The sequence below is a fragment of the Eubalaena glacialis genome, chromosome 10, assembly GCF_028564815.1.
Source record: "Eubalaena glacialis isolate mEubGla1 chromosome 10, mEubGla1.1.hap2.+ XY, whole genome shotgun sequence".
In the NCBI taxonomy this organism is placed as follows: Eukaryota; Metazoa; Chordata; class Mammalia; order Artiodactyla; family Balaenidae; genus Eubalaena; species Eubalaena glacialis.
Window position 1 is genome coordinate 67,562,218 of NC_083725.1, and position 27,324 is coordinate 67,589,541.

The 27,324-nt window shown below is 46.9% G+C and overlaps 1 protein-coding gene across 2 annotated transcripts in view; it reads left to right on the top strand.

The window, feature by feature from the left end:
* MAP6 (microtubule associated protein 6) overlaps nt 1-27,324 on the top strand; it is an 87,668-nt gene that overhangs the window by 37,570 nt on the left and 22,774 nt on the right. Inside the window, exons 2-4 of one of the 2 annotated variants that reach the window (XM_061202859.1) lie at nt 14,512-14,676; nt 21,533-21,746; nt 23,850-24,046. In XM_061202859.1, the coding sequence (XP_061058842.1) occupies nt 14,512-14,676; nt 21,533-21,746; nt 23,850-24,046 (576 nt within the window). The remainder of the gene's footprint in view (nt 1-14,511; nt 14,677-21,532; nt 21,747-23,849; nt 24,047-27,324) is intronic. The other variant, XM_061202858.1, reaches the window with a different exon arrangement.

Here is a 27,324-nt window from a genome sequence, read left to right on the forward strand (position 1 = left end):
GGCAGGCAGATTTCAGGGAGCGGGTGAGACAGAAAGATCAGCTGTGATGAAAACAATGACAAGACGGTGGTAGTGATTATAATTACAACAGGACGGGCACACTGTCACACACACACAGACCGAAATTCAGCCATGTGTTTTTGTGAGGCATCTTCTCTAAGGTAGATCCTGGTCTTTGCCTTTCTCTCGATAGCTCCTTTCTGTGGATAATTATAATGTATTAACAGAAGATATTAAAATTAAATATTTATCTTATGAGCAAGAATCGGGACTCTTGCTCCTGTGTCAGTGAGATTTACTCTCCCTGACTTCTCTTCTCCCCCCTCAGCCGTCGTTCCCCTCCTATTCTCTCCTGTCCTATAATAAGAGCTCGCTCCATAGAACCCCAGCACACCCCTGCCAGTATAGCTCCAGCCTTGCTTCACAACTTGAATGCAGATCCAGATCCAATCCAGCCTCTCTCATTGTTTTACTTGGTTATGACTCCTGCCGTTTATGGTAATCCTTTGACAGCCAGTCAGGTGATGGCGTCTTCAGAATAAACTGTTTCCTTTCCAATCCCCTTGGTCTCAAAATTTTAAAATACATTTGAGGCTCTAAAATACATTTGACGGCTCTGTCACTTAGTATTTAGACCAAAGCCTTTTATCCTTTGTAGTGAAGTCTTTATTGAGTGAGAGCAGAACTAATGCAGAATAAATGTTCTTGTGATTTAGAATGTCACAGAAGGTCCCATCCCAACTTTCTTCGGCTCAGGTTGACCTGCCGGCGTCTGGAGCAAAGACATGGGAGAAAGATCCTGGGGTGGAGTCCCTGTGAGTCTGGGCCCCGGCACTGCCACCTGCCAGCTCTGTGACTTTAGATGGGGCACTTTTCTTCTCTGAGCCTCCATGTTCTAATGTGTAAAATAGGAATAGTAACTTCTATCTTGAAGGATTGGTTTGAGATTAAATTAGATCAAGGGTGTGAATCAACTATGAAAGCTTCTGGCACACAGTAGGCTTTCACTAATTGTAACTCATAGGGTAGGACAGAATAGTAAGGCGACTTTATTTTTGCCTCCACTATCCCTTCAAATTTATTCTGGGACAAGTTCTTCCCGTACCCTGGCATGAAATTTTGGGCAAGTCCCATCACTTGTACATCAGATTTCAGTGAATGAAAGTCCTTCAGTCATTAAAAAGTCCAGTCCCATGTTGTAGGAAAAGGGTCAGTCTATTTCAAGTTAAGGCTTTTCCCCTCCTGCAGCTCTGCCTGCTCTGGCGCGGAAGTCTGTGGTGGGGCTTATGTCCCACCTGTCCGGCTCCCCTCCTCCAGCATTCCACCTGCCCAGGTTGGTGTTCAGGGAACAAGAGCCCAGGGAGGGGAGCAGGAGGGTTCTAGCCTGGACTGGCGCAGTCGTGGTGACCGCTGCTGTCTGGACCGGCAGGTGTGTGGGGTGGACTCTCTCCTGGGGGCACCGTGCGGGGTTCTCTGGAGACCCCCACTCATCACGCGGATGCCAGCCTGCAGGTCCCTTGATAAAGGACCTCCAGCAGCTCCACTTATTGCTAGCCAAGGTCGTGACACTTAACACCCTCAGCTCCTGTTCCCTCATCTGTGAAACGAGAACAATAACAAGAGCTCTAGCCCCATAGGTCCTCTGTGACCTATGAGAGAACGCACAAAATGAGCTTCCTACAGTCCCTGGCACTGAGAAGCTTCTCTGTGATGTGAGCTGCCTGCACTGCCATCACCATTATCATGATCAATCTCAAAGCAAATCAGTCTCTAAGTGGGAAAATTCCTCATTTTCATGTCCTTTTGTGGCCAACCCTCCCTCCTCTTACTGTTTGGCCGGAGCATACACACACACACACACACACACATAGGAACACAAATGGGACATGCAGGCATGGCCACATGTGCAGAGTAGTGGCTGTTTGCGGTGTCTCAGTTCCTGACCCCCTTTGATGCTGGCGCTCCTGCAGAATCACCCTACGTGCCCTGTCCCCCACCACCCCTGACTTGTGTCTCTCTTACACTGTCCCTCACTAATTAAGTGGTGGGCCTGTGTGAGGCCATCCGCTGCTGGATTGTCAGCCATCTCTCTCCCACGATCCCTGGGACTCCCCTAATGGCCCCGGAGTTTCCTGCAGCAGAAAGACAGGGCTCATCCCATTGCTGGGAAATCACACGCAGGAGCCTCTGTGTTAAATGATTATAAGCGTGAAGATGATTTTTGAATCTCATGCAGTGATGCTCTGCATACTTTTCCTTCTACTTTGAGTTATTTCTTTTTAGGTTTTGCATAGCCTGGTTTTGCTCCAAAAAAACAAAAGTACTATTAGGATGATGGGCTGTTTCCAACTGGTGATGCATTTCTCCTGTCACCTGTCACAATAAGACTTCATCCATGACCCCCTAAGAGTGATTAGAGCCCTGCTGTGGCCTCCCAGCCCCTGTGTTTCTTGCTTACAGCACCTCTCATACCACAGGTCTCAAGGCTGCTTATCTTTCTCCTCCGCCCTCACTTGACGGGGAGCGCCTCATTCTCTCTCCCCAGGGGCTGACACGGTGCCTGGCCCCCAGGCTCTCTGAGGCCTTAGACACTCACTTTACCTCTCTGAGCATCCTGTCCTTACCCTTAAAATGGAAGGTAATCACATCCATCTGAAAAGGTAGTTCTGAGGATTAAATGAGTGCAAAGCATCTGGCACACCGCAGGCCCTCAACAGAGGAAAACCATCTTATAACTGCTGTAGGCACTAAGTGGGGAATTCAATAATTTGTTAGCAGAGTTGACACTAAGTTTGTAATGCTGTCATCATTAACTAAAATGTACCTGAATCTGCAGCTTCAGTCCCTCCATATCCCCAACCCCTCATTGTTCCCAGGTGGCCTGAGTCACCCCACCAAAGTACCTCCCAGGCCACATCATCACATCACTCCCCCGCTCCCAAGTCTCTAGTGACTCCTGCTGCCTCCAGAGTCAAGTCCAAGTCCAGTACGTGTTCCCACCTCACCTCTCCCCCTTCTTTGCCTCCACTGCCCCTCATGTAATCCTCTGCTGTAAAATAAGGTGAGAGTCTCCAGGTGCCTGTCTGGCTCTGCTGCTCTGTGATTCTCATGCAGTTGTGTTCACCCAACAAGCCTTTTCTGAGTGTCTGCTCTGTGCCTGGCCCTGGGCTCAGCTCTGGGGATACAGCTCCTTCCCTCAAGAACCTCCAGTTAGAGGAGGATACAGGCTTGTCGAGAGACGAAGGCAGCAGAGAGGATGTGCTGTGGGGCTGGGGTGGGAGTCCTCTGCCTGCCTGGGGATTTAGGTGAGAGCGTGTTTTTGTGAAGCACATGGCTCACTGTGGGCCCGACACATCCCTTCTCTTCTCTCCCCCTCTGTCGCCAGCCTGATGACCTGCTCAGTCTGTCAGATAGAGAAGGCAGGGCACTGATCTGAAGGAGGCTGCCTATGAAATATTAATTGCTTCCCCCAAAGACTAGGTGTTCTGAAGGGCTTTGCTTGCCCAGCTGAAAGCTCGTGACCTTACCAGCTAGAACCTACCATTCCAGGCTGCTGGGGGAGGGTGCTGCTAAGACGGCTCTGTGCATAGACAATGTTCATGAGTTTATGGACGGGATCTCCTTCCTATCAACAGCCCTGGAAAGCTCAGAGGGGGAAAGGATTGCAGGAATTTCAATGCTTCTTCCAGAAATGTCAGTGCCTCCCCTTCTCTGAAAACCCCTACTCACCTTCTGAACCCCCTCAGATTCCTCTGTGGGACCTTCAGCTCCAGAGCACTTGCCCTCCTCAGGCCCTGCCATTCACCTTTGCTTTCTTGTGTTGGTGGGGCTTCTGCCCCATGGGGCAGAAAGTTCCTGAAAGGCAAGTTCATACTTCACCTTACTCAGGGATGCTTCATGCATGCCTATTGAACAGAGAGCTAGCAGAGGCTCAGAGGCATGAAACAGGACTTGACATATTGTTTGGGGGCCTGCTGTGTGCGAGGTGCTGGGTTCAATCACGTTTGCTGACCGGGATGTGGCCAGGGGTCAGGCAATATCTAGTCCCAGCCCAACACGTGCCCATCTCAGGAATGCAGACCTTTTCCTGACCTCTTTTGGGGCCTGTATTTGAGTTGCATCTTGACACAGCGGTTTCCCCAGTCAAAAGGGGGAAGAAAAAAATTCCAAGTAAGGACAGGCCTGCGCAACACACAGAGTAATGGGAGTGTTTCGGGTTTCACGGGGCAGCTTATGGAGTTGAAATGTGGAGCTGAACAGACCTGGGCTCAAATCTGGTCCTGACTGACACACCCCAAGTAAATTGTTGCCCCAATCTGAGACTCAGGGAACCTCCAGCCTTAAGGGCTGCACTGATGGTTGAAGAGCGAACGTGTAAATTCCTCCTGCCCCTGGAACAGAGAGGAAGAAGGATGTAATGCAGCCCTAGCCCTTCTCTGGCCCCTTAGCAACCAGCCTCTGAAGGCGCCTGCCACACCAAATCACTGTCACGCTGGTCCCTGACCCAGGCAAGCGACAAACAAGACTTGAGTTCTACGCTGCAGCTTCATGAAGCAATTCTCGACCCCAGTTTTGAGGAAGCCCCTCCAGATTGTGTGGCCTGAAAACAGGCTCACGTTTTCTCAGACTCTGATGCCTCTGAGGATGTCTCTTGCTTCCTCAGACCTAGCAGGCTGCTGAAAGACCTCCTGCAAGTAAATTTACCATGTAAAAAGAAAGAATGATATTGAAGCCATAAAGTTTAGTCTGCCTGGGTAAATGAAGTCCTTAATTCACTCACCCTACTGCCCACCCCTTTCCTGCCAGGCTGCTCTTTCCCTGATGCATCCCAGAGTTCCCCTGACCTCAGACAAGATGGAGTGTAGGCAGTCAAAGGCAGAATTTAAGGGGTACCGCTTCCAATGAATCATTAGCAACAAGAAACACACTGACATTAAATGCACGAAAAATGGCATCATGGAGATCACCTATTTAATATTGTTAGGCTAAATATTATTTAATAATTTCTGAGATTTAGCTGTGCTCCAGCACTGTCAGACTTGGAATGCATTCGTATTTCCAAACAGAGGAGTGATTTGCAGCCTTCACATATGATAATCCAGAGTTTGTGCTACTTGAAAAAAATACTTTCTTGTCCAGTTGTTTCTTTATGGCAAGTTCCTAGAAATGGAATTGCTAGATCAAAGGATAGCAATTTTAAAGGCCTCATTCACTAATTCACAAATTCAACAGATACTTATGATGTTCCAGACCCTCTGCTGGGCCCTGCAGTTACTGTAGTGCCCTGCTGCACTGGGCCAGGCTACACTTTCCCCACATCCTTGACAATAGTGGGTACTCTGATTCTTTCTCTGTTTTGGCAGTCTACATGAAAATAGTAATATATTCCCAATGGCTTAAGATTTAAAGGTAAAAAATAAATACATAAAGAAGAAACTATAGGTAAATATTTATATGATTATGGCATAGAGAAGGGTTTTTAAAGGTTTTTAACCTCAAGAGTAAAAGGATAAAGGAAAAGATTGCTAGAATAGGCCATGTGCAAATTTAAAGCTTATATATGGATGTAGCCACAAGTGAGGAAGTCACGCTGACTCTTGTCCCTCCTCAGGCCTTATGTACACAGCTTTCCAGTGACGCTCAGGAGACTGCTGTGGAACACTGGGGTCTCTCATCGTGCACTTGTCCAAACACCCTGAGGCCCCGAGCAGCAGGGCTGTAGTCCAAACAGGGAGCCATGGTAGGTCACTGTTATGTAAACTGGGATTTGCATAGACATAGATAGAGCCATAGAGAGGTAGGCAAAAGACAAGCTGGGAAACACAGTGGCAAAGAAATATTATGTCTTATTTTTATCTCTAATACTTATAGAGATTCATACCAATTAATAGGAAAAAGAATAGTAGACAACTAATTGTAACTGCTACATATTACTTTTACAATTAAAAAAGTGAAGACAAGGGTGTTTATCTACGTGTTCAGCAACACTGACTGGGCGAATGATCAAACGTTCCAGCCTCCAAACCAGGCACCTGGACACAGAGAGGGCTTGGAAGCCCTGGCTGTCCTCCCAGGCCTCCCAGATGGGCTTGGAAACAACCAAGAATGCAGTGTGAGCAACCAGACAAAGAAGCTGGTACAGGGAAGTCCCAGGGCACTAAAGGAGGCAGGGATCAGCTCCCTGCAAGGGGAGGGATGTCAGGAAAGAAGACAAGACAGCTGGATATTTTAACAGCTTTATTGAGGTATAGTTTACATAACATAAAATTAACCCCTTTTAAGTACAGTTTGACGAGATTTAGTAAATTTATGCATCGGGGCAACCATCCCTGAAAGATGGTATTAGAATATTGTCATCTGTCCCGCTCATTTACAATCAATCCTCCCTCCCACTCCCAGGCCTAGGCAACCACTGATCTTTCTGTTTCTATAATTTGCCTTTTCTATCAATTTCACATAAACAAAATCATATATGTCATATCTTCTGTCTGGCTATTTCATTTAGCATGGTACTTTTGAGATTCACCCATGTTAGTTCATTCCTTATTATTGCTGAGTATTATTCCGTTGTGTGGATTTACCATTTTCTTTATTCATTTATTGGTTGATGAATATTTGGGTTGTTTCTAGCTTTTTGGCTACCATGAATAATACTGTTATTAACATTTGTGTATCAATTGTTTGTAGATGTATATTTTCATTTCTCCTTGATACTTAGGAATAGAATTGCTGAGGCATGTTGTAAGTGTACAGTTAATTTAAAAACAATTTTTTTTCCAAAGTAGCTGTACCATCTTACATTCCCATCAGCAATGTATGAGAGATCCAGTTGCTCCACGTTCTTGTCAACATTTAGTGTAGTCAGTGATCTTTATTTTAGCCATTTTAGTGAGTGTGGTGGTATTTCACTGTGGTTTTAATTTGTATTTCCCTTCAAAATGTGGTGTTGACCATCTTTTCATGTACTTATTTGCCATTTGTATATCTTCTTTAGTAAAGTGTCTATCAGTAGTTTTCCCATTTTAAAATTGGGTTGTCTTTTATTATTGAGTTTTAAGAGATCTTTATATATTCTGGATACAAATTTTTAATCAGATATATGTTTTTTTTGTTTCTTTTACTAATTAATTTATTTATTTATGGCTGTGTTGGGTCTTTGTTTCTGTGCGAGGGCTTTCTCTAGTTGTGGCAAGCAGGGTCCACTCTTCATCGCGGTGCGCGGGCCTCTCACTATCGCGGCCTCTCTTGTTGCGGAGCACAGGCTCCAGACGTGCAGGCTCAGTAATTGTGGCTCACGGGCCCAGTTGCTCCACGGCCTGTGGGATCTTCCCAGACCAGGGCTCGAACCCGTGTCCCCTGCATTGGCAGGCAGATTCTCAACCACTGTGCCACCAGGGAAGCCCCCAGATATATGTTTTGCAAATATTTTCTTTTAGACTATGATTTTTTTTTCCTTGCCTTAATGGCATCTTTTGAAGACTAAAAATGTTATTTTTAATGAATTGAATTTATCATTTTTTAAATTTTATTGTTTTTGCCTTTTGTGTCATATCTGAGAAATCTTGGCCTACTCCAAGGTCACAAAGATTTTCTTCCATGTCTTCTTTATGAAGTTGTATCATTTTCAGGTTTACATTTAGTTTAGGTCTATAGTTCATTTCTGATTAATTTTTGTGTGTGGTGTAAGGTAATGGTTGAGATTAATTTTCTTTCCATATGGATATCCAGTTTTCCCAGCACCATTTGTTGAAAAGACTATCCTTTCCTCCACTGAATTACCTTAGCGCCTTTGTCAAAAATAAATTGACCATATATGTGAGCAATGGTATGATGGTAAATGTTTAACAACTAACTCTCTGGGAAAAAGAAGGGGCTTAATTTGTAGTGTTGGCCAATTTCCTGGTATGAATACTCTTACATGGCTCATTTCAAGCTACCAATAGTTTAACAATCAGCTCACCAAATTCCTGAAAATTTGACAGTCAGCTCTGTAAGCCAGGATAGGCCAGCTTCAACACACTACTGTATACAAAGATCAATTTGAACTCTCTATTTTGTTCATAGATCTATGTGTCTATTTTTATGCCAGTAACATACTTGATTACTATAGCTTCATAATAAGTTTTGAAATAAGGAAATATAAATACTCAGACTTTGTTTCTCTTTCTCAAAAAATTTTTATCAATTCTAGATCTCCTGTATTTCTATATAAATTTTAAAATCAGCTTGTCATTTTCTACAAAAAGTCCTGCTGGGATCTTGATAATATTTGCTTTGAAATTTATAGATCAATTTCTAGATTTGCCATCTTAGCAATATTAAATCCTCCAATTTATGAACATTGTATATGACTTCATTTGTTTAGGTCTTCAATTTCTCTCAGCAATATTATGTAGTTTTCAGTGTTCAGGCATTGCACTTCTTTTGTTAAACTTATTCCACAGCATTTTATTCTTTCTGATGCTGTTGTGAATGGATTTTTAAATTTTTTATTTTCTTGTTGTCTGAGACTAGTCTATAGAAATATAATTAATTTTTGTATATTCATTGTGTATCCAGTAACCTTGCTAAACTCACTCATTTGTTCTAGAACTTTCTGTAGATTTCTGACGATTTTCTAAATGCAAGATCATGTTATATACAAATAATGACAGTTTTACTCTTCTTTTCTAATCTGTATGCCTTTAATTTCTTTATCTTGCTTTATTATACTGGCTATGGCCTCCACTACAATGTTGAAGAAAAGTGATAACAGTGGACATCCTTGCCTTATTCCTGATCTTAAGGGGAAAGCATTAAGTCTTTCACCATAGAGTATGATGGTAGTTTTAGGGTTTTTGTAGATGTCCTCTATTAGGTTGAGGAAGTTCCCTTCTATTCCTAGTTTACTGAGATTTTTTTAATCATGAAAAGGTGTTAGATTTTGTCCAACATTTTTTCTGTATCTGTTAAGATGATCATGTGGTTTCTGTTCTTTATTCTATGAAAATGGCATATTACATTAATTTTTTTTTTCTTTGGTATCTTAAACCAAGCTTGCATTCCTAGGATAAACATCACTTGTTAAACCTTCTTATATGTTGCTGGATTTGATTTGCTAATCTTTTGTTAAGGGTTTTAATATCTATATTCATGAGTAATATTGGCCTGTAGTTTTCTGAAAATGTGTTTGACTGGCTTGGTATCAGGGTAATACGTGATATTACCCATCTTAAAATGAGTTAGGAAGTGTTCTCTCGTCCTCTGTTTTGAAAAGAGATTGTTAGGCTGGGTGTTTATTTTTTCCTTAATGTTTGATAGAATTCAACAATGTGAATTTTAATTCTAATGCTTGATAGAAAGATCACCAGGGGCTGGATTTTCTTTGTGGAAAGATTTTAAATGACTAATTCAGTTTCTTTACTTGATATACATTTATTCAGATTTTCTATTTCTTTTTTGAGTCAGCTTTTGCGATTTGCATCTTTCTAAGAATTTGTCCATTTCATCTATATTGTCAAGTTTAATGACGTGAAGTTGTTCCTAGTATTTCCTTGTAATGGAGCTACACTTTAAAGAGTAAATTAGCATAGGTCTCAAGAAGTCATAAAATGATATTATCTTCAGCACCAGCTTTATTTGTTAAAAAAATATTTATCAAGTACCTCCTATACCCAGAGCAAAGAATGAGGAAACCTGGATTTATTGAGCACTTCACTGGATGTATCATACAATGTCCTTGGCACTTTTTATAGATCATCTCATAGAAGTGTCCTCCCAGAATTCTAGGTTTACCCAGAAGGAGGCAGCACTCTTTCCCCCCTTTCAGGGCAACTCTCAAGGTTCCCATTTCCTGTCTTAGGAACCATCTTTCTGCAAGTAATGGACACAGGTCCTTGGGGACCCAACCATCCAGAAGAGAGCAGCCTCAACCAGATAACTATGGCCTTGTAGCGCAACAACCCCTGCATTCCTGCGAATAATAAACGCAGACAATAATGCGAAAGTGGGGGTTGGCAAGCAAGGACGTGGAACTGTAATTTTCTTATAACCTCTCATCTAGCTCTTACTCGTTTCTACGTGAGGTGTATTTGTATGTGCACTTACTTTAACTACCACGTTCCCCCACTCTTATCCTCCACCTCTGCCAACTGTAGGTTTCTTATTTTGGACCCTTTTTCTTCCCAACAGTTCCTAGCATAGTGCCTGCTAGATACTGCAACCTAAACTAATTTGTGTAGAATCAAACTGACTCCTACTTTGAGCAGTTTTCATTTTTAACTATCTGTACTCATAATTCATATATATCATACTCATATATATCGTGCACATGGCTTTCTCTGTGTGAGGCACTGTTTCCCAGGTGCACGGGGGCCTGTGAGCCCCATGCAGCCCGTGACAGACTGAGACAGCAGTTACCTGCAGAAAGAGCCATTTACCTAATGAGGGGAACCCACGTCCCGACACTTGTCATTGCCAACTGATGCCCATGCTAGATCTTTCCATGGAAGGGAAAGGAGGATTCTTTTCCTCTCATTCTCTGTTCACATTAGATAAGCTTCAAACTTTATATACTGACAAGTTTTTTGCCCAGTGTGTGCTTTCCTCATTTCAAAAAAAACTCACACATGGTGTGCATGTGTTTATTGGGTTTTAATGGATAAGAAGAGCAATTCTAAATGATTAGAATGTTGGCATTCTCTATAAGATTCCCTTTCACATAGAAGAAGCTGAAAGATGCATGTAGTACATACACATGCATAGATCATAAAGCTCCTCTCTTGACCCAGTCATCTCTGGCGGGAAGAAGCAATCATCCACTCCCCCTAGAAGGAGAGAGAAGCCTCTCTAAGCCCCCTGCACCCCACCAGGCTCAGGGATGTTCTTTTCTTTTTAATCTACAAATCCTACTTCCTTTAACCAACTCCTGACAATAACTTGGCAACTGACAGCATTCACTGACTGCTTCCACCTGAGTTCAAGAAGGAGCCTGCTTCCCTTCTTTTAGAACACTTTAATATAACAAGTGTGGACATGATTTTTGAACAAAGACAATGTTTCCATGGCAACATAAATTACTGATGAAAATCTACGGAAGATTTTAAACCATTAAGATTTAAAAGTGTGGTTTTCTTCCTTCATAAAGCAGTTGAGGAATGTTGTTGAAAATTTCGTTGTCAAGAGAATTGGGAAACAAGTATCTTTCCCAAGGACTTAGACACATAATAAATATATCTGGGGCTTATGGGCAGAGAAGTAGAATTTATATATGATTGTAGTTGGCAATAATCTATTATTCTAAGACTCCACTTCTGTCAGGAGGTGATTTGTACTAATTAACACATGTAGATATTCTTCACAGCAGTAAAATTGTCCTTCTATACTTCTGTTTCATTGTTTCTTGTAAATCTCAGGCTTTTCCAAATGAGAAATGAAGGACCAGCCTCTATTCTCTTCTTTTACAACACCGTCTCTCCAAGGCCAAACCCTCTCTGCATTCTCCTGATGCCTCCCCCCTTCCTCTTCTGGGACCTGGCTTCATCAATCACCCAGCTCTCGCCTGTCTTCAGTCTCTCCCTCTGTAACTGCTCTTTCAATATCTCCCCTTGAGTCACTGCAAGAAAATGTGCTTAAGTGGGACAAGGCCTTACGGAGTGAACATCTGCTTATAATGGGCCCTCAGTGTTGGAGATTCAATTAATCAGGCATTCATTGAACACTACTTTGTTCAAGTCTAACGTGAAATGCATTCAGAAATGAACCTGCCACTGGAAGCTTCTATCCAAATTTTGTCCACATTGAGCACCAAACTGTTGACTGCAGTGGTCAGAAAAAACAATAGCTGGACAGATATTTGATGTCTGTGTAATTGTTTAGACCTTCCCACTAACTGCAAGGTCAGTGAGGCTGGAGCAGCATCTGGCTTTCACACTGCATTTCCAGCTTCGTGACTGCAATGAAGAAGATGTTCAGTCATTCTTCTTGAGCACGTGACTCTGTAATGAAAACCAAATACATTATGATACAGTTATCCACCATAGACTTGGTAATTCTGATGTTCAGGTCTTCTGCAACTAATACGTTCTCATTTAACCCCGCATCAATCCTGTGAAACAGGCCTTGAGCAAATCCTTTCCAAATGAGCTCACTGAAGTTCAGAGCAAGTGAGGGACTGACTGGAGGGTTAGAGCCAAGATGGCACCCAGGTTTATTTTATTCCAGAGCCTGTGTTCTTGCCAGGGAACCGCCGTCTCTCTTCTGGCCCAGGTTCTATGCTTGTTCCCACCTCCCTGCCCTCGGCCTGTGCTTCCCTGAGCCCTGGCATGTGCTGTGTGCACTGAGGCATCATTTTCTCCTGTGAGGGCCTGAGTTTCTTTGTTTCTGCTTGTGACCAGGCCCCCAGACACGTATTTCTTAACCAGCTTTGCTGCATAGGAGGCTTTGCTACCTCTAGTGAAGGCTGCAAAATGTTCCCGCTCAGGTCCTTACAACCCGAGGATGACCGTCTCTATTCACTTGATGCCACAGCTCTGCTGGGAACTTGAACCTCCTGGGCTCTGCTCACACCAGTGCTCTCTGCCTTGCTGACCTGAACCCTGGGTTTTTAAAACTCCTTTCGATGGGAAGAATAATTTCTGATTGGGGTCTGTATTAGAATTTATTGCTATGTAACAGATTACTCCAAAATTTAGCAGTTTAAGCCAACAAACGTTAATGATCTCAGACAGCTTCTGAGGGTCAGAAATCCAGGAACAGCTTAGCTGGGGAGTTCTAGCTCAGGGTCTCTCGTGAGGTTCCCTGAACGCTTGCCTGGGGCTGAGGGTCCACTTCCAGGATGGCTCACTCATATGGCTTTTAGCAGGAGGCTCGGTTCCTTGCCACATGGACCTCTCCATAGGGGCTGTTTGAGTGTCTTCGTGACGTGGCAGCATGCTGTCCCCAGGCTGAGTGATCCAAGAGAGGGAGAGCAAGGAGGAGGCTACAAGGGCTTTGTGGTGCAGTCTCAGGAGCTACATACCATCACTTCCACCGTATTCTGTTTGTTGGAAGCAAGTCACTGAGTCCAATCACATTCAAGGGGCAGGGAATTAAACTCCACCTAAGGGAAGAATGTCAAGGAATTTGTGGACATACTGTGAGAAGTGGTATATATGCCATGAGATGCTCGTGTAGCAACTTTATGCCCCCTCCCTGGCTGGGGCAGCCCAGGGACTTCCTGTTTAGCTGTTCACAGGGGTGAGGCGGAGGCTGCATTCTGAATCCCTGTCCAGGGCACAGTGAGGAGTACACAGATGCAGAAAGCCAGTCCTGACCTTCAACAAGGGCACAGCCTGGGAGGGAAGGAAGGTATCTACACGGGTGGCCTAGGACAAGCTGGAGGACAGTGAGTGCTACCAAGAGATGAAGGTCAGAGGAGGAAGGCCTGATTCAGCAGTGGGCCTGGGGACTCCCTGGAGGGGAGAGCACTGGATCCTGGCACGGAAGGTCATGTAATGCTTCAGCAACTGGAGGCGTGGAGGGAATAGCGTGCCAGGAAGGGGAACAGCACAGCAGGAAAGTGCAGCCTGTGTCTGGGGAAGGGCAGTGTGGAGTCCTCCTGGGCAGAGTCGGTGACGGTACCCGTGGCACAGTGTCGTTGTGAGGACAGCATAAGACAACGCAGTCAAAGAGCCTGGCACGCAGAAAACACTCACTCAGTGATGATGTGGACGACCGATGAAGATAGAGAAATGAGGCTGGAATGGTCACTTGGGGCCAAGTCACAGGGCTCTGCCTATCATCCTAAGGAATCGTGACACGTGGCAACTAGAAGGGACCTTAGCTGGGACTTGGTCCTTTAGGACACTGGGAACTGCTAAGGTGTTCCCATAGGGGAGAGTGTGCTCACAGCCGAGCAGATTTGTCCTGCAGCATGTCTTGGGTGGGTCCAAGTGAGGAGATGGGGACCAGGATCCTGATGCCGTGGTCCAGGGAGAGGAGGTGCTGAGGGCCCAGGTGAGGTGGGCACAGGGGCTGGACAGGAGGAGGTGAAGGTAGAGCATTTGTTGACCCCTTTAAAAACTCTGCCTGGTCAGCACAATCCAAAAGCTCTACTTCAGCAGCTGCTCTAAGCGTGACTATGCTGTGATTTGAAGGTCCCGAGAGAGCAGCCCAGGAACATCTTGTCCACCAAGTCCCCACACACCGAGACGGCTCACACCGGGCCTGGCTCCGCCATCCCTGGCTGGGGCCCAGGGGCCGGCCCAGGCTCCCCTCCATAGGTTTCCCCAGCACACAGGGGCCAACAGCGGAGTCCTGTAAGGAGTCCTTATGCCCAGACCTGAACATAGCAGTGGAGCCACTTCTCTGTGCAGCTGACTCACCCACAGAGGGACATCATAGTCCCAAACCCATTCTCTGCCCCTGCAGGGATTATTAGGACATCAGTGATGCCCTAAGCCTCAAGTGATGGGGTCCATCTAGGGGACAGTGGGGCCTTGGCAATGTGGTTGGATCATTCTATCCCCATGACTTCCTTACATCCCGATACAGGAGAAGCCTTGGCATGAGGAACATCTCTGGGAGGCCAGCGCAGCAGCCTGCAGATGTGGATCCTCCCAGTTTGCCCAGAGCCTCACTGTGGTGTGTACCAGACAGGCTGAAGAGCAGTGCTTTTTTGTGTTTGCTGCCAGGATCCAGAGTCGCTATGAGCTTGAGGTGGGTTACACACCCACCCCCAAGTGTGGAGAAGCGGACAGAACAAGGCCTTTGAGTCAGGCAGACTTCGGTCCAGTAACTGCCTCACCACGTACTGGCTTGTACTGGCTTGGCTTGGTGTCCCTTCACCTCTCCGTGCTCAGTTCCTCACACACAGCATGGGGTGAATAACAATGACCACACAGGGTGTTCAAAGGCTAAAGTAGGGTTAGATTCTTTTTTTTTTTTTTTAACATCTTTATTGAAGTATAATTGCTTTACGATGGTGTGTTAGTTTCTGCTTTATAACAAAGTGAATCAGTTATACATATACATATGTTCCCATATCTCTTCCCTCTTGCGTCTCCCTCCCTCCCACCCTCCCTATCCCACCCCTCTAGGTGGTCACAAAGCACCGAGCTGATCTCCCTGTGCTATGCGGCTGCTTCCCACTAGCTATCTGTTTTACATTTGGTAGTGTATATATGTCCATGCCACTCTCTCACCCTGTCACATCTCACCCCTCCCCCTCCCCATATCCTCAAGTCCATTCTCTAGTAGGTCTGTGTCTTTATTCCCGTCTTGCTACTAGGTTCTTCATGACCTTTTTTTTTTCCTTAGATTCCATATATATGTGTTAGCATACTGTATTTGTTTTTCTCTTTCTGACTTACTTCACTCTGTATGACAGACTCTAACTCCATCCACCTCATTACAAATACCTCCATTTCATTTCTTTTTATGGCTGAGTAATATTCCATTGTATATATGTGCCACATCTTCTTTATCCATTCATCCGATGATGGTTAGGGTTAGATTCTTAAAGGGCTCAACCTTTTAACAAGTAGGTGCTGGGCAAGTTTTTGTTAAGTTTTCCTCTCCTTCCCTGTCCTGATTCTCCGTGCTCCCGCTGCCCCCAGCCAGCCCCTTTCCCACCTGAGAAGGCTTCACTCAGCAGGGGCGCTAGGTGCCTCCTGTCAATCTAGGGAGGATGGATTCTGTGGAAGCTTGGGTGACTTGGCATGTTTACTTTCATAAGGGAAACTCTTCCCGACAAGGACTTAAGACTTGCGGCTCATGGGTTTTAGGGGGGTGGTTTAAGCAATAATAGAAGCTCGACATGTGAGCAGCTTTCCATGTGTGAGCAGCCTTCACAAGTCTCTGTAGTAGAACAGGACCCTTGATTTTCTTTGATTCTCCAAATGTTTCTTGGATGTTTTGCTCTATGCTATTCAGGGCAGCAGGGAAACACAGATAAACAGAGCTCAGTTCCTGGTGAAAAGGGCCTCTGGCTAAGGCAGGAGACAAGTTCGTGAGACCATCATCATTTCAGCATGATGGGCGCCGGATAGAAGCATAAGATGTTCTCTTGCCTCCAAGGAGCAAGCGCTGCACCATCTGGGCAGGCAGGGAGGGCTCAGGAGGAGGGCCAGTTGCTGACCAGAAAGGAAATCAAGTAACAGCTGTTTCTAGTAAATGCCTACTGAATGCCAAACACTTCAATCCTGAGAGGAATGTAGGAAAGATATGGAGTGTGGCTCTGAATGATGGCCCAGGGGGAGGGAAGGGCCCTGGAGGGCAGGTGGGGACTGAGGTCCTCGCCCAGCCAGGCCCCTAACCTGTAGTCTGACACAGGGTAAGTTAAAGGATATCCCTCTGCAGCCACGCAAATGAGATTGGACTTGAAGGAGAGTTCTGTCATGAATTTTTTTTTTTTTAAGAATATTTATGGGCCCTGTAAATAAATGCTTCCCTTTTTTTTTTTTTTTTAATTTTTATTTATTTATTTATTTATTTTTGGCTGTGTTGGGTCTTCGTTTCTGTGCGAGGGCTTTCTCTAGTTGAGGCGAGCGGGGGCCACTCTTCATCGCGGTGCGCGGGCCTGTCACTATCGCGGCCTCTCTTGTTGAGGAGCACAGGCTCCAGACGCGCAGGCTCAGTAGTTGTGGCTCACGGGCCTAGTTGCTCCGTGGCATGTGGGATCTTCCCAGACCAGGGCTCGAACCCGTGTCCCCTGCATTGGCAGGCAGATTCTCAACCACTGCGCCACCAGGGAAGCCCCCTGTCATGAATTTTCTGTTACATATCTTATCCCTCGAGAGAGACAAACGGACTCATGAAAGAATTAAAGAATGTGAAACTGCTAGGTAACCACAAAGTTGGACAGTACAGTAGAGGGTCCAGGAGCCAAGAACTGGGAGACTTTGGGCTGAGTAATCCAGGGGGGCTTCCTGGAAGAGGAGGGCCCTGAGCTGGGCCTTGAAGAATAACTAAAATTGGGACAGTCTGAGAGGAGGAGGACACCGTCAGTGGAGGAATAGGAATAGAGCTGCCTCGCTCAGAAGTGTTCAGCGGCTCCCCAGGCCTCCCACTAGCATCCAGGCATGGCATTCCAGGCTCTGTACAGCCTGCTCCTAGCTCCTGCCCACCCGGTCACCTTGCCATCCCTCCAAGAGCCCCACTCTCCAGCTCCCTGAGCGGTTTAGCTGCTCTGTGAACCTGCCCCAAATACCTCACTGCTGCCTGATTCCCCCCACCCACTTCTCTATCTGCATCCTTCAGTGCCCCCTTTCCCACTTCACCCCTCAGAATAAAGCATCCTTTCCCCTCTATCCTTCTGAGCTCTGCCCCATTTGCTTCATTCTGCCTTTTCTTAGGGTCACACATGGACAGACCCTGACTCAGTATACTGTAGAGACCTCAACCTTGGCTTCCTCCTCTCTGTGGGCCACATGCCATGGCCATGGCTGGAGTTTGGCAAATGCCAAACAAGTGAATGAATGAATGATCAAGGTGAAATCTGGTTGCACAGAAAGGGGAGTTGATGGTTACAGGGGACCATGAACTCGTGGCAAAAGGAACTGGACGTGACTGACCTGAGAATGTGGCCCATACTGCTCTGGGAGGAGCATCTCAGGGCTGGGGAGCTCAGGTATTCTCTGTCCAGTCTGTGTCATATAAACCCTCCACAGCACTGCAGACAGCAGGCCAGAGCCTGCACAAGCACCTCCGGTGAGGGCCGCCAGCACGCTGCAGCTCCAGCACGTTGTCCGAGTGCAGTGGGAAGGATGTGGGCTGTGGAGCCCCACTGACCTGGGCTGAGAATCAGCTCTGCTCTTTGCCAGCTGTGTGGCCTTATGCAAGCCGCTTAACCTCTCTGAGCTTTGGTGACCCTCTTTCATAAAAGGGAAATAATACTGCTTCCTTTCAAAGTTGTTGTAAGGATTATAGAGAATATACAAAACAAAAACAACCTTCCAGCTTATAAGAGGTGACTAATGAATGGTACATAATTTTTTTATGACATATGATTAATTGTTCCATGTGGCTGGGGAAGGTTTTGTGGAGAGTTCAAAGAAAGTTCTAGGTAATAGAATTTGGGTTTAAACCTAACAGCCTGTTTTAAGTACAGTGAAATTATTATGGGACTCATTAACACATCCCACGTGAAGATGATGTACCAAAGTTGTTCAAGACCAGGGTGACCAAGCTGTCCCCACAAGGACACGTCCCATGGATAATGCTCACAGAGAGACACTTGCCAGCCCAGAGGGGCCACTGCAGAGAGAGAGAGAAAGCTGCAGAAGCTGGCCTGGGAGAAATGACCCAGAATCAGTGCTTAGGGCCAGTGTATACCTATCTCAGCCCTCATTCTGCAAGCAGGCAGGCAGGCAGGGGTGGGAGCAGAGAATCCAGGTTTCTACCATCGTATTTTGGAAGGCAGGTTGTTACTGCTTTGGCTACTGGGAGATGCAGACCAAGTATCAGGGCCCGAGGGTGGGAGGAAGGAAGGGAGTCCTGGCGCCTCAGGCAGGTAATGGAGCCTGAGCCCCAGAGGCAACCCAGGCCAGCAGTGGGCCTGTGTGTAGAGCCAAAATGGCTCAGAAGTCGGGTCATGGTAACTGGTTGAGGCTACAGAGGCGAAGCCGGGGGGTGGGGGGGAGGAGGGGAGGAGAGGATCAAAAAGCAGCCTTGAAGCCGAGTGGGTGGCTGCCATTAACAGAATCAGGAGGGTCTCAACCCTCCTCCCAAACCCCCTCTCTTCCCAGGTTCCCCGGCTCAGGGGGTAGTGTCCCCACCCACAAACCCAAATATCTCTCCAAGCCTGGCCTCCCTCAGCTCAGCCATGTTCGAGTCCCGCCCATTTCCCTCGACTCAGTGCCGTGTTCCGTCCCCACTGCCATGATCCTGGTTCAGGCCTCCGCTTTCCTCCCGGCTCACTGCACATCCCCTCTGGCCTCCCACTCCACCCCTCCCCCTCTGTCCGCATTCACACTGCTACCGAAGTTCTCTTCCCCAGGAAGAATCTGGCCCCATGCATCCATGGCAACTCCTTGTTACACTCCAGACTATCCCCTTGGCGTGGCTGGCAGGACCTGCATGACCTGCCCAGCCTCTCCTGTCCTTCCCCACCAAGCTTCAACCCAGCCGCCCGAGCTGCCCGCAGGTCCTCCTGGGGGGCCGGGCCTCTCGTGAGCCTCTTTGTATGCCCCCCATTCTGCCTGGAAACCCGCCCCGCCACGTTCGGCCAGCTCCCTGTCAACCTCAGTGACTCCTTCCAGAACCCACCCCCCAACTCCCGGGCTGGTGGAGGAGCTCCTCCCCTGTGCTCCCCACTCCCTCCTCCTTCATGGAGCCTATCTTATTGTCCTGGAGTAAACTCCAGTCCCTCCCTCTCCCATACCTTGAGTTCATCCTGCCAGGCAGACCTTAAGCACTCAGTAAATGTTTTATAAACGAATGAATAAATGAATGAATGAATGAGCAATGGAGCAGTGAGGGAATCCAAGAAGAGAAGACAACTTGGCAGGGGAGACAAGAGGATTTGGTTCTAGGGATGCTGAGTTTGAGTTGGTGGGGCATTTAGAAGGAGGTCCAACTGCACTGGAAAGGCAAGTCTAAAGCTTCGGGAGGATCTCTTAAGAAACTGTGGTCAGTCTGCTCACACATGAGCCAGTGCCCCTCTGGAGCTCAAATGACCAGGATATGGCTTAGTGTTACCAAACCAGCTTTATCAACTCAGAGACCCTCAGAGCCTGAAGGACATTATAAGGACATTGTCTGGTCAATTCTTTTTTTGACAGATGAGGAAACTAAGGCTCAGAGAGGGGAGAGGCCTGCTTAGCATCTACCTAGAGGCAGAGCTAGGGCTAGAATTCGTGTGTCTCCTTGGCAGCCTGAGCTCTCTCTACCGTCCCCTATGGCCTGTTGTTTGTGGTACTCATGTCTGAGCCCTGAAGGAGGGAGTTACCATGAGGATGAGAGAGGGTGCTGGAGAGCCTAACTCCACAGATATTCGTACACTGGCTCTTCCTTTCCCACAACACAGCTTCTCATGGCCCCAAATGAGGGAAGACCTGATAAAGACCTCAGAGCCACAAAGCTTATGTATTGAATGTCTTGCACTCAACAAACAGGATGGACCCTGTGGCCTACATCAGCAGCAACATTTATTTTACCCTGTTTTGAACACTGTCACCATCTACTCTCCAGTCCTGTAACAGATCAGATATGGCTGATTAGAAACCAGGAGAGAGATTGCTATGAACAAGCAAACTGACACACTGACTCAAAAAACACCAAATAGGGATCATTTAGGGTAAGGACCAATAGCCATTCACACCAAACCCACCAAGACTCTCTGACACATCATGTATCCCAACACAAGTCCCCATGGTGACATCCGGTTGTGTTCAGTACATTTTGCTTATTTATGATCTGCAGGCATTTAGACATTTCATAAGGATTTTCATCTAAAGTGATTGAGATTGTTAAAGTTCAGGTAGCACAAGAAGCAAGCCCTCTGCTATTGAAGAGAAGTATTAACTTTAAAGATTCAGGGTTACAAAGCATCTTCATCATGACAAAGGAAGGAACAGAACTGGCTTTTTTTTTTTTTTTTGATGGTTAGTTGTGTTTTTTTGTAGAGTTCTTTTTTTTTTTTTTAACATCTTTATCGGAGTATATTTGCTTTATAGTGGTGTGTTAGTTTCTGCTGTATAACAAAGTGAATCAGCTATACATATACATATATCCCCATATCTCCTCCCTCTTGCGTCTCCCTCCCACCCTCCCTATCCCACCCCTCTAGGTGGTCACAAAGCACCGAGCTGATCTCCCTGTGCGATGCAGCTGCCTCCCACTAGCTATCTATTTTACATTTGGTAGTGTATATATGTCCATGCTACTCTCTCACTTCATTCCAGCTTACCCTTCCCCCTCCCCGTGTCCTCAAGTCCATTCTCTACGTCTGTGTCTTTATTCCTGTCCTGCCCCTAGGTTCTTCAGAACCATTTTTTTTTTTTTTAGATTCCATATATATGTTTTAGCGTACGGTATTGGTTTTTCTCTTTCTGACTTACTTCACCCTGTATGACAGTCTCTAGGTCCATCCACCTCACTACAAATAACTCAATCAGAACTGGCACTTTTTCGTTTGGCCACAATGTATCAGGCATAATGTCCAACACATTGTCTCATTTAACAGTTCCAGCTCTCTAACTTCACACACAGCAGCATTCGGTCATACGTGTTGAACTCATAAATGACTGAATGGGTTGAGTTTTTTCAGCCTCATTTTAGGTATTGTGAAAATGAGGCCTAAAGATGAGAACTGCCTGTCCATGGTCACACAGTGGGAGCTGGGAGCCCGCGCTCTTTCTCTGAAGTACTGCTGCTGTTATCACAACCTGCCTTGACCGGGCAGGAAGGAACACTTACCCTTACGCAGGAGGAGAGAGTGAGTTCACGCTTCAGCCACACATCAGTCAGCACGACAAGCACTAACTGAGAACCTGCTGTGCTTGCCGCCCTGTGCGAGAGCACTGCTTCTGGATATAGGATGTATCGTATCACTTAGGCTTTCTTTGATTTGCAGGAATGAATTCAGAGCATGGACTGACATCAAGCCTGTGAAACCCATAAAAGCCAAGCCCCAGTACAAGCCCCCGGATGATAAGATGGCTCATGAGACCAGCTACAGCTCCCAGTTCAAAGGGGAGGCCAATAAGCCAACCCCAGCTGACAATAAGTTCATTGATCGCAGAAGAATACGCAGCCTCTACAGTGAGCCCTTCAAGGAACCGCCAAAGGTGAGACTGAACTTCTGGGGACCCATCAGCACTGGCTGGCATGGAGGGGTTAACTGCAGCAGAGATTGGGGGGCGGGGAAGGGGGTACTGCCAACTCTGGCCCTGCCCCCAAGGGCTTCTTTAAAGCCCCTCCTTTCCTTCACAGCACACAGAGACAGAGGGGCTTCTTACCGGGGACGTTTGCTAAATTCAAAGTGAATTTTTAAAGGAACATTACCTAAAATGAAAACAGCTTAAAGACTGGTAGGTTTCCAGAGAGCTAGCTTCTGATTTTGAGAAACCCCCCCAAAAATGGCAGAAAATCTCACATGAGCCCTAAATCCCCTTGTCTTAAAATAACTGTGCTTTTGCCCCTGAAGTGCTGACCCAGCCTTGGAGGCTTCCTTGCCTGACTTCTTTCCCACCCAGCCCCTGCCTCATCCTCAGCTCCAATCACTGGACACTTCTTTACCTCCCAAATCCCTAAAAATCACCTTCCTTTTGTTATCCTTTCCCTCCAGCCAGCAACAATCCTCAGTCTGTCACAATACACCTGTCACATCAGCTTCAAGATGTGTTCCAAGTAATTTGGTACTATAATAAACAGTTTGTGAATGATTTTCATTTCTAAGTAAGTTACAATGGATTCAGGGATTTTCCAATGACAACAGAGCTTTGCCTTATTTGCATCGCAATATGCATCCATGAGAGGGAGAATCATGTTGGAGACTCCGCTGCTGAGGCAGGAATCATACATGCCATAGCTTATTCTATGATGTCAAGCCATACGGAATTGTGCAAATATCAGCTCTCCTCTCTATAATAGCAGTAAAAGTCTGAAAACCTAAGAGTCTTTGCTCTGCTTTGCCCTAAAGTCTTGCAGTCAAGTGGAGTTTCCTCTTTGGCCCAGGACTGGTTTACAGGTAAGGCAACTACCCAACCCAGTTTGCCTGGACTACTCCAGATGAAGCACTGAAAATTCCATATTCCATGAAAGCCCTCAGTCCTGGGCAAACCAGGACGATCGGTTACCTTATTTACAGGTCAGGGGTGACTGAAAACCCCTAGACTTCATTGAGTGGATGACCCAGCCTGTGAGGCCCAACATCCTCTCTGCCCACCTTCCACAGATGAAGTGGGACCCAGGACATGGGGTTGACTTTGGACAAAAGAAGATTCAAGTAGAGGAGGGAGGGAAGATTGGGGAAAGTAAATCCAGAGGTGGGTGGGAGGAGGGTGGCATATTGAGGGATCATACCCAGTGGCCCAGAGTTCTTGAGAAAGAGAAGGAAAGACCATCTTCCAGGAATGAGGGGGCAGAACTAGCAGGAGGTAGCTTGGGGAGAGTGAAGTGGGCTTGAACGGCAGCTCTGGGGAAGTCCGTCTGGGAAGCCAGCCAGAGGGGAGGAGGGGATGGCTGGACAGTGCTGAAGGCCTCACTGGGCGAGACTGCCCGCCCAAGCCTCTCAGTGAGGACGTTTGTCCACAGGAGCTCAGAAACAGGAAAGGCCGGCTCCTGCTGTGGTAGTAAACCGCCCAGAATCTCAGTGTCTTCCATCAGCAAAGGTTTATTTCTTACCAGTATGGGTCCACCGTGGGTGGGCTGCAGCTCTCTTCGTCGGCACCTCTTCCTCCGTCTGGAACTCAGGGTGAGGAGCAGCCTCTCTGTGGCAGAGGAAAGGGGCACATTGGGAAGCACAGGCTGTGACTCTTGATCTTCTGTCTGGAGGTGACCCGTCACCTCTGCTCACATTTCTTTGCCTAAAGCCACTCACGTGCCTGCCTGAGTTGAGCAGGATGGTGAGGTACAGCCCTCCCGCGGGGAGGGGCAGCAGGGAGAGCCTCAAAAAACACAGCCCACCTGGCGTGGCCCGGGGCGAGGGCTGGCAGCGGGAGCCAGTGTGGCCAGCGAGAGGGCGGCCGGAACGGCTGAGCGGGGGCTTCAGAGGGGAGATGCCGGATGGCCTGGCGTCACTGAAGAGGCTTTACATGCCATGCTCCTCAGAGTCCTGTGTTGTTAACTGTTATCCTTTCACTAATCACGTCTTCTCTCTAAATTCGCCCTCCTACTCCCTCCCCTTCTGTGTTTCTGTTCGCCGTCTGTCTGTCTGTCTCTCCGTGCAGGTGGAGAAACCTAGTCTCCAGAGTTCCAAACCAAAAAAGACCTCCGCGAGCCATAAGCCCCTGAGGAAGGCCAAAGACAAGCAGGTGGTGTTGGGCCGGGTCACCAAGAAAAAGAGCGCGGAGGGCACCAGCGCTGCCCCGCCTGCTGACAAGGAGCAGAGCGCAGAGATGAACAATAAGCTGGCTGAGGCTAAAGAGTAATGCACTGCACTTCCCTTGCTTCTTCTCTCCTTTTTCCTTTTTCTTTTTCACTAACCAACAAAAAAGGCCACAAAATTGATTAGAGGCTTCCCATCTGCCTGGGTCCTGAGTGTCCTAGGAGCTCTTTGGTTTCTTTGAACAGACGGATCCTGTTTCAGAGACTGGGCGGCCTGCCTCCCGTGCAGATCTAGACCAGGTCTGCACCACGGGCCCCTGGACCAGCCAGAGCCTGTGTGCAGGGCGATGCCTCCTGGCGGGAGAGAATATACCTGCCGAGGGAGGCCCGGGGACCACAGGGGAACCGTCCTGGCGGTGCTTAGACATGAATGTAGGGCGTCCTCCTCCTGTTCCTCCCCAGGGTCTGTGCCAGTGATCAATTTTGAACTTTAGGTAAAAGCGTTCTTTTCCAAAATTCATGCGCTCTAGAAGCTTGACCTGGGCTTCGGCAATTGACAAAATTTGTGGAAATATTTAACAAGCAAACAAAAAAGTTCTGGCCTTCGTGTCCATAAAATGAGTTGTGTCTGTTAAGTTTAAGTAATTTTTTCATAGACTCTTCTGTTAGAAACACGTGACTGCATTTAGTTTCCTATCAGTGGGCTTTAAATTGTATACCAAGTAAATGATGCGCCACTGATGACCAATACTAGGCCAGGGCAAAAAGGTTAGGTGTTGTAGGTACACTCCAGACATCATAGGAAGATGACAAAAATGAGAAGATTGTTTTCCTGTTAACTCTCCGCCTATCCAGTGCTGCGGATTTTGCAAAGTGACTGGTTACAGAGGAACCAGGAAGAAGGTTCAAGGTGTAAGGATAGTGTATTTAGAATGTGGCTTTCTGGCTTCTGAGAAACACACAGCAGGAAGCAGATGTAGTGGCTACTGTGACAATGTTTAGTGTTCCTGCCTGGACTCTTCTTGCTCTGTTCCTCGGAGAGGACAGGAGATGCTGAACTTCAGGTTATGGGAAATTTCTATGACTTAGCCTAAGACGAGGAAAGTTCCCTGCTATGTGATTAGCAAGCATTTTTGACCTCATTTCTGAATAAAAGCAGCTCTCCCTGTATTGTGTGTCTCGTGTCTGTGTGGCCAAAGCTGCCAGTGGCAGCAGTGCCACCTTAGTTGTGCTAGAGTTGTGTTGTAGGCATTAGTCAGGGAGTTGTGGAAAGACCCCACGTACCTACCAGAAAAATTACGTTTGCAAACCCCGTGGCGTCGTGTAGGTTGCTCAGTACTCTTTGTTTCTCATGTCCCCAGGGTGCTTCCTGTCGCCGGCATTCTGAAATCGCTGGGCTGTTGTGTGACACCAGCCTCTGCTCAGGCGTACTTTTCTTTTGTAATAAAAGTGGTAACGAGTGAAGTCCTCACAGTTCCCTACCTCAAAAGTCCCGTTAGGTCCTTCAAGTTGGAGGAAATAGAGCCTCCACAAGCTCTCTCATCTTCTGACCGTTCAGGCAGCAAAATCCCCATTTACACCATTTTATTTTGTCACCTTTGGGCTGATTGAGAAGTCTCTTGCAAATTAATTGAGCCTGTGCTATGCAGGCCCTATTTCCTAAGAGGACAGAACCTGCAGAAATGAAGCGCTTGGCCAGGCCTTTCTGCCATCTTCCTTTCTGTCCCAGGGAAGGAACTGTGAGGAAGAAGTACCGAGGAAGGTAGAAAACGTTAGTGAGTTTCAGTGTTTATGAATCACAGATTTTGATGCCTAGCTGGAAAGGGCTAGAGTAGACCTTGGTACTGATTCAGGTATTTGCTAGCTGATCTTAACAATAATCTCATGCTGAGAGCTCGGTCAGCATGACCTTAACTTTGTCCAGAGAATCTGCCAACGTATGTTCGTTCTCTTGAGATCTGGCATTCCTCAGACATGTTGATGTTAGCCGCGATTTGGATTTCTCCGTAGAATAGTTATCTATTTTTTTGCAGATCAAGTAAATCAAACTTTACGACGCACAGGGGACCATTCACTCAACATTCGCTTATTGGATGCCTGTGTGCCCGACACGGGGCCAGCCGTGGTGGGTAGTGTGTATAAATGTCTGCACCACAGCACAACCAGGATACGTAGGACTTCACCCCTGTGTCTGATTCAAGTTTTTGTTGCCCAAATTGTAGAGTTTCCCACCCACCTTGTGGCCCCAGGCACTGAGTTTCTTCCCTGCCCCACCTGACGCTTTAGATGACCTATAGGATGTCTTTTCAGGCCTTTAGTCTCCCCATCTTTTTAGTGCCTCCAACTGAGAAAACCCTGTTGGTAGTTCGCTTTGACTCTTGAATGTGTCACTTCACTGGCAAGAAACCTCCTTTGATTTCTACCGTTTACAAATAAAACTCGGCCAGTCTCGTTCTGCATCCCAAACGCGCTGACTGGAACTGATTTCAGTTTCACAAGCAGTGTTTTAGTGTTGCCTTTCTGAAGGTGGCCAAGCTTCAAATGCCTGTTCGCCCCATTTTTGTACACTTCCCTGTGGTTCCCTGAACTCCCCTGACAAAAGAGCTAGGACTGAAGCTTTCTCACCTTCTGCTTCACTCACCTGCAAAGATGATCCCTAAAGCTGTGCGTTGGGTCCTTAAAGCTTTTTGTTATCCGCTGGTGCTCCCATTATGCCTTTGCCTCTCTCAAGGCAGACCGGAAGCGTCTAATTACGATTTTGTGGCCTGGGTTTTGTTGCGTACCACAGATTGTCTATGTATGTGTAGCGCACACCTCTCTTGGTGCTATTTCATTCCTGCTGTTAGTAAGAAAATGACAAAAATATTCATGTATAGCCAATTGATTGTGACGTGCTTGTGGTCTGTGCTTGCTCAGAAAAACAAACAAACAGTTTTTCCAATTATAAATAAATGCTAAAGACGAACACCACTTTCTTGATCTTATTTCCTTGGTAAGGCCCAGCTGAGTAGGTGAAGGAACCAACTTTTGCCATCTGAGCTGCTCTCCACGAGCTGAGCTGTGCCCTGCAGTTTCTCTGGGGTTCTCCATAACGCAGCTTGACTCTTTTAGATACTTGCCTCTCAGATACTAATTGCAAGCAGTCAGAGCTAAGTGTTGGGAAAGGCGACGATGGACCAGGAGACCCAGTGGCCAACAAGGTAGTATAACGATCTGATCCCATGTTGCTGGGGGTGAGTGGCCAGCACCACCTCGCCACACCGGGAGGCCGGCCCCCGACCTCCACCCTCTTCCCGTCAACCCGCAGGACTGTCTGTTCTGGCTTTTCTCCTCCCAAGAGACGGCAGAGATGCCTTCACTTATTTAATCTGGTCACTG